A 6,628-nucleotide genomic window follows, 5' to 3' on the forward strand; every position below is an offset into this window, starting at 1 on the left:
GTATATTAAAGTCTTTGTAAAATGTCAGTTATTAGAATAAATGTTAGAATAGTTCAATTATTAACAAAAATAGGGGGATTGGGGGTGCCTGTTTACATAAAATCTAAATCTAACATTTCTAACCTACTACATGTGCTGTTATGCTGCCATCTGCTGGACACAGGAGGGAAACACAGGCAACTTGTACAAACCTCAGTGACTTTGAGAGGAAAACAATCTATGACAAACTTGTTATGAGGATTTTTAAACAATTTTATTTGGTAATTTTTTCAAACACAGATCAGCCATCCAAAGTGCTTTACATGAAACATCAACAATAAAATAATTAGAGAATAAAATAATCAAAGATAAAACAGTAGAAACAGTGAAGGAATATAATCAATGCAGATTTAAAAAGGCTGTACCTTAATATGATGAATGTGAATTTCATGGTTGCATCATTGCATTTAATGAAAAAAATATCTTTATATATTAAACATCACTGTAGATATATTTCCCTAACATTCAGTCTTGATACAGACTTGGTATCTTTACAAACTTTGAGATGTTCACTAGATTTTAAAGCTCTGTTGGTTTCTCTTCGCGTTTCTCATGATGGATCCATCAACTATGAAGAGGTTAATGAATGAATAATGGGAGGATACTGAAGTTAAAAGTAAAATCCAACTCTTCATTTTTAAATTGATCATCATTGTAAGGTCTCTAATCCACTGACTGCTAGTATAGACTGCTGTGGCTGTATTTACAGTGTATTTAAAACATAATCATTAAAACAATAATTGTTGGCGCTGCTTAATAAGTTGCTGATCATAGAAACTAGATCAGGCAGTTTAATATACAGGACGTATGATCAGAGGGGCGGAGTTTGTACCACCATCATTTTTACAGGGACTGAAGAATGGGTAGAGTTTCTCAGTGAATGCGCAGTCAGTAAAGGAGTAGATAAGAACTGCAGCATCTACATCATAAAAGGAGACCAGACCGTCCTCATAATCCACAAACACCCCCACCTTCTGAGGATGAGACTCTAGAGAGAGACGGACTGAAAGGTTTTCAAGAGCTTTGTACTCATTTCCATTTCTCAACCATATAGTCCAGTAACCATTCTCAGGGCTCAGTGGGATGTCTCCCTTCCTGTTGATCGACTCTCTGGCCACTCCTAAATCCCACTTAGTCTTCTCTTTAACCTGAACCTCAAAGTAAAATCTGCCTGAAGACAAACTCTGCTTTCCTAAAACACAGGGATTTGTGGAAAATCTCTCTGGGTTGTCTGGGAGATTCTTCCTCACATCACCATCATATACTTGTTTCCCATCAGCAGACAGGATGAGGTTAGGATGTGCTGTATCAGGATCAAGAGTCACATCCACTGCATACTGCTGGACCCTCTTCAGTTCCAGAGGAGCCACAGTCCCGTCTTTGGATGCCAACACTACAGAAATATTAGAGAGGAATTATTTTCAAAACTTGAGACTTGACAGATGGATGTACTTTACCTTCAAGTAGCCTAACTGAGTTGAGCTGGGTGGCCAGTTTTTTATTTGAGTTTTATATTTCCCATGATGGAAGGAACTAGGGAGGAAGGAACAGCTACTCAAATTATTGTAATTAAGTCGTTACTTGTACTTCAATTTTTAAACACATTTAAGTATTCATTACAGTATGTAATCTAGTCAGTTACTTTTAATGAATGGGACGCACCCAGACTGGTTTACCCAAGGGAGGACAGTCCTGATCCCCAGAAGGGCACGATTCCGTCCAACTATTGGCCAATGACCTGCCTCTGTACAACATGGAAGCTCCTGTTAGGCATCATAGCGGCTAAGATGAATAGGCACATGGCCTGAGCAGGGCCCAGAAGGGAATTGGTAGAAATACCAGTGGAGCCAAGCACCAGCTACTGGTAGATAGAGCAGTCACCCAAGACTGCAAGACCAGACAGACCAACTTGTACACTGCCTGGATTGACTACAGAAAGCCTCTGACTCAATGTCACTACACATAGATAGACAAAGAAAAAACTGAGCTAGAGGAGGGGGGTTATATTTCGAGAAACAAAACTCACTTTGCAACACAATTTTCTGTTTGACCATCATCATCATCACCATCGCCTCATCACTTTATTCTCACAGTCGGATCACATCAGGGTTTTTATATGTTTGTGGAACAGCTGCTTGTCAGTCCTTTTTGATTTTTTCATTCAAATAAACTGCAGTAAAAACATCATCTGGACTTCAATATGATTTTGTGGACGTGTCACAGATAAGAGCCTCTAGCGGCCTTTCAGAAAAGCAGTCGCTACAATCAGATTCCCCGCTGGTATAATAAGCTGGCCAAAAGAGGAGATAGAGGCCACTGATATCAAGACATAGAAGCTCCTCACAATGCATGGAGGCCACAGACTGGGAGATGTGGCTCCAGCAGTTTCCAGGTACAACATCTGAGGTCTCTGTCCAGAAGAGTACAGTCCTAGAAACAGCTAAGATACTGCAGAACCCTCAAACTCCCAGAGGTGTGTATGTGTGTGTGTGTGTGTGTGTGTGTGTGAATGTCAAGTGTCATGATGATTGAATTGAACTGAATTGAGTCTCACGGTGAGTGAAGGCCAGATACATCTGAACCACCAGAATCATCAGAACCACCAGAATCACCAGAGACACCAGAGACACCAGAGACAGCAGCCAGACCTTCAGGGCCTTCAGTTTGGTGGCAGCAGACATATCTATAAAAAGAGAACAAAAGTGGAAATGTCAAAATAAATGTATAAATAAATAAATGTTGGGTATTACAATTATGAGGAAAAATATAATATTAACATAAACCACACACACACACACACACACACACACACACACACACACACACACACACCACCCTACCAACACGCACATACACAAGTAAATCTCAAATTTTTCTTTTGCCACTTAATATTTTTATCCTTTAATCAAGTACTCATTTCTTTTCATTATATTACTTTCTTACTCAACATTTAATCATGTAATACTTTAAGCTTTGAATCATTTAACATTTAAGTATGTGATATAGGTCTGTAACCATTTAATGGTCTGTTTAAGTTACTCCTTTGTTATGAATCATTTAAGCATAAAGCATGTAGTCATTTACATTTGGTTACGAACATGAAACATCAATGTATATAGATTTATTTTAGTAGGTGGCAAAGAGGTTGAAAGGAAACAGAGAGAGAGAGAGAGAGAGAGCGAGGGGGGAATGACCTGCAGCTAAGATCCCATAACCATTCAGCTACCAAGGAGCTCCAGTAAGACACACTTCTGAACCTGTGAACATATCTTTATATGGTATGGCTTCGATATGCAACTGGTATGTTCCGATAGCTAGGCACATGCATGCTGCATGTGGGGTCTGTGTGAGGACGTGTATGACCAGCGCTTCCTGTGGTTAGAGGCTTGCCTAAAGCATCACCCCACAGAAGATGCTTCCTGTTGCAGAACTGCTTCCCTAAACTTAGACTGTAGAGCAAAAGTTAAAATAGACTTTAATTCTCATTGCACATTGCATTGCTTGATAAATGGTGAAAGTTGGATTGTGAGCGAAACCTCCATCTGGTCTGGTGATAGAAGTGGATAAGGGAGGACTTGCCTAAGAGTCTCAGGCTGTAGTCAGATGGGACTAGGGCTGTGGCTGCCTGGTTCACTGAGGGCTTAGGAACACCAAAGATTGAGGATTTGTGAACAGTTCAATGTCAGCCAGTTATCAAATTTAGACTTGACATATAGATATATATATTGTAGATATTGATATAGACATACTGTAGAACACCCCTTGGGTGGAGGTGGGGATATCGGGATGACCAGTTCCTGTCCTGGACCTACTATTTTCAATGTTGATTTTCTATGTGCTTTTCTCTCCTCTCATTTCTCTCTCTCCTCTTCATTTCTACTTCTCCTTCTCTCTATTGATTTTATCCCCAACCGGTCAAGGCACATTGCAGCCCGGTTCTGCCTGAGGTTTCTTCCCATTAAAAGGGAGTTCTTTCTTGTGCTGCTCATGTGGGAATGTTGGGTCTCTTTAAATTAGTTTAAAGAGTACGTTCGAACTAAAGACTCAGTCGCATGCTGAAGATCGAAACCCTGAACTCCAAACCAGGGGCGCAACTACATACTTTGAGGGGTATGCAGATACATTGCAGGCCCCCCCCCCCACCCGGCACCCCCGCCTGAATTTTTTTTAATGGTTATGTAACCCAGCTGTAATTTCAGTCACTTTATGTTATTGTATTAGTATTATTTGTGTTTGTATTATTTGTATGATTTCAGTGAAATGCCCCCATCGCAGATGGTTGAAGCTGCAACATGTGTGTGTCGCCTGTCTGCTCATTTCATGTGGTGAAGGCCATTCAGATGGATCTTTTGAGTAAGGCCTTGCCCCAGCCCTCTCCTCTGCACCTCTCTGTTCCTCTCCCTCATCTGCACCTCTCTGTTCCACATTCTCCTCTGTGGTGATTGACTCGCCATGTCTGCCTGCACTATTTTTCCCAAAAGGACACAGTGAATAGGTTGGTCAGCAGAAATTAAAACCATACTGGGCATTTAGGTTTTTGTGGCCTCACTAGTTTAATTATTCCTTCACTCAGAAAAATGAATCATGGCATAGTTTATTTTTTAAGTATGTGCATCTATTTGATTTTATTGAAATAATCAAATTTTAAGAATGTATTTATTCAGATTCCTTAAAATCAACATAAATCTGTTAATTGCGAAACCAATGAAATTGAATCCGTTAAAACGTATCAATATTTATGTTTATGTTACATCTAAGTAATTCAAATGGATGGAAATTTTATATGCAATTGCAATACATAAATCTCATGAATTATTTAATAGCTTTGAATAAATTACACATCTTGCTAATGCAATTTTTCAATATAAATAATATTTAGAAATGAATCACTTGGTATCAAGTGGCTGTCCCTACACTTCCACCTAATATTAGACCAACCTGTCGCCTTCTCCTGGGTGTCCTGATTCTTTCTCTCCATCCTCACACCTGAATGACATGAACTTTGTGTTAAGGAGGTTTCAAAAATACAGCAAGCAGTCAAACCACATATATAAAACATGACATTTTAATTGTAACTGATATCCTTATTGGATATCAGTTACTGATTGGACGCTGCATCTGATCTGACTTATCAGATACATCACAACAGCACTGTAGTGTTATATCCGAGTGAAGACATTAAACTCAAGTGTATCCCAAGTTCTATAATTTATCTGTTTTATGATTCACCATCTAGTTAAAAAAGAAGATAACTGTATGAACAACAAAATAACCACAAACCAGTTCCTTTATTTTTCTTGTCATGATGTTATATTGTAAATACTGATCAGACAACAGTAACCTGTTGTTTTACTAGTAGTAGCTTTAGCTAACCTGTTGTTTTACTAGTAGTAGCTTTAGCTAACCTGAATGTTTATAAGCCTCCTCTTGATACACTGACATAACTTACCTACTGTCTTTCAACCACTTTGAAAAGCTTTTTTTCATCCCTGCAAAATCTTTCTCTTTCTCCCTCTTCCGTTTTCTGTTTTGTGCCCCCGAGAGCTTTATTTTCTGTCTCTCCATGTCATTAGGTCCCTGTCATCAAATGACAACACGATTCAAATGAAAACACTCCTGCTCTAGCGCGTGCTCGAGGGGGCGCGCGCCTGCGCGCCTATAGTGTGGAGAGGCGCTCCGGTGCTCTCACCTCTCTCCCCGGAGGGGAGGCGATTGTCGGAGGGGCAGGGGAGGGAGGCGGAGGGGCGCCTAATCAGTGACGTGCCTCTGATATTGATCATATCATTTACTACACATGCACAAACGCTGTTAAATACAGAAAATGCAGACTCAAAATAATTTTACCCCCATCGCTTTGGCGCCCCCTCCATTGCGGCGCCCCTATGCACCGCATATAGTGCATACCCACTTTTTGCGCCACTGCTCCAAACACACACCCTCACTTTCTACAGTGAGGTAGGACAAACAATTCCCCCAACCACAGTGGACTGAACAGTGTCATTATCTGCTGAGATATCCTCAGGGATTGAAGTAACTGAGAAAGGGGTTTACTTGGAAATGTGTCCTTTAAGTGTTATTGTAATTGTAATATTGTCATTTATTTTATTCACTTGCCTGGATAAGCATTTTGTACATGTGAATGTTTTCTCTCCTTAGCTTCCCGACTTTCTGTCATTAAAGGGAAGAGTATTGCTCTTTCATACATTGTGTCTGTGTTGATCCAGATCATTTCTGTTGTCATTAGGCGCCACATAAAACTGAACTGAATTGAATGGAATTGAAGCTAGACAGACACATGTTTAAGAGGAGGTGTAAAGCTCTGCTTTAAATAGCCTACTCTGTTTCTGGCCAAGCATATGTGGTCTCACACCATTCATATGGTGATCATACGTAGTTTCAGTTCCCACATGATCTGAGCTCAACCACTGTGTCTCTTTTTGTCTGTTTCTCAACAAACATTTGGTCTCAGAAACCATTTTGGACATGAGTCCATCAGCCATTTTAAATCAGATTTGCCTACACACACACACACACACACACACACACACACACACACACACACACACACACACACACACACACACACATA

The 6,628-nt window shown here is 40.1% G+C and overlaps 1 protein-coding gene across 1 annotated transcript; it reads right to left on the reverse strand.

The window, feature by feature from the left end:
• Positions 1–790: 790 nt before the first annotated feature.
• Positions 791–4,493, reverse strand: LOC128377354 (nuclear factor 7, brain-like). Its single transcript, XM_053337299.1, has 3 exons — positions 4,425–4,493; positions 2,594–2,696; positions 791–1,432 (listed from the first exon to the last, which is right to left on the reverse strand). The coding sequence occupies exons 1-3, from the start codon at positions 4,491–4,493 to the stop codon at positions 831–833; spliced, it is 774 nt and encodes a 257-aa protein (XP_053193274.1). The 3' UTR covers positions 791–830.
• Positions 4,494–6,628: the final 2,135 nt, after the last annotated feature.

This window comes from Scomber japonicus, chromosome 2 (assembly GCF_027409825.1).
Source record: "Scomber japonicus isolate fScoJap1 chromosome 2, fScoJap1.pri, whole genome shotgun sequence".
Classification (NCBI taxonomy): Eukaryota; Metazoa; Chordata; class Actinopteri; order Scombriformes; family Scombridae; genus Scomber; species Scomber japonicus.

Excerpts from the sequence above, each read along its gene's own strand:
- LOC128377354 (XM_053337299.1), bottom strand. The coding sequence starts at position 4,493 with ATGGCGAGTCAATCACCACAGAGGAGAATGTGGAACAGAGAGGTGCAG. Across the intron at positions 2,697-4,424 it reads TGAGGGAGAGGAACAGAGAG|GCCCTGAAGGTCTGGCTGCT; the intron begins GTGCAGAGGAGA and ends ACCAAACTGAAG. Across the intron at positions 1,433-2,593 it reads GTATCTGGCCTTCACTCACC|TGTTGGCATCCAAAGACGGG; the intron begins GTGAGACTCAAT and ends ATATTTCTGTAG.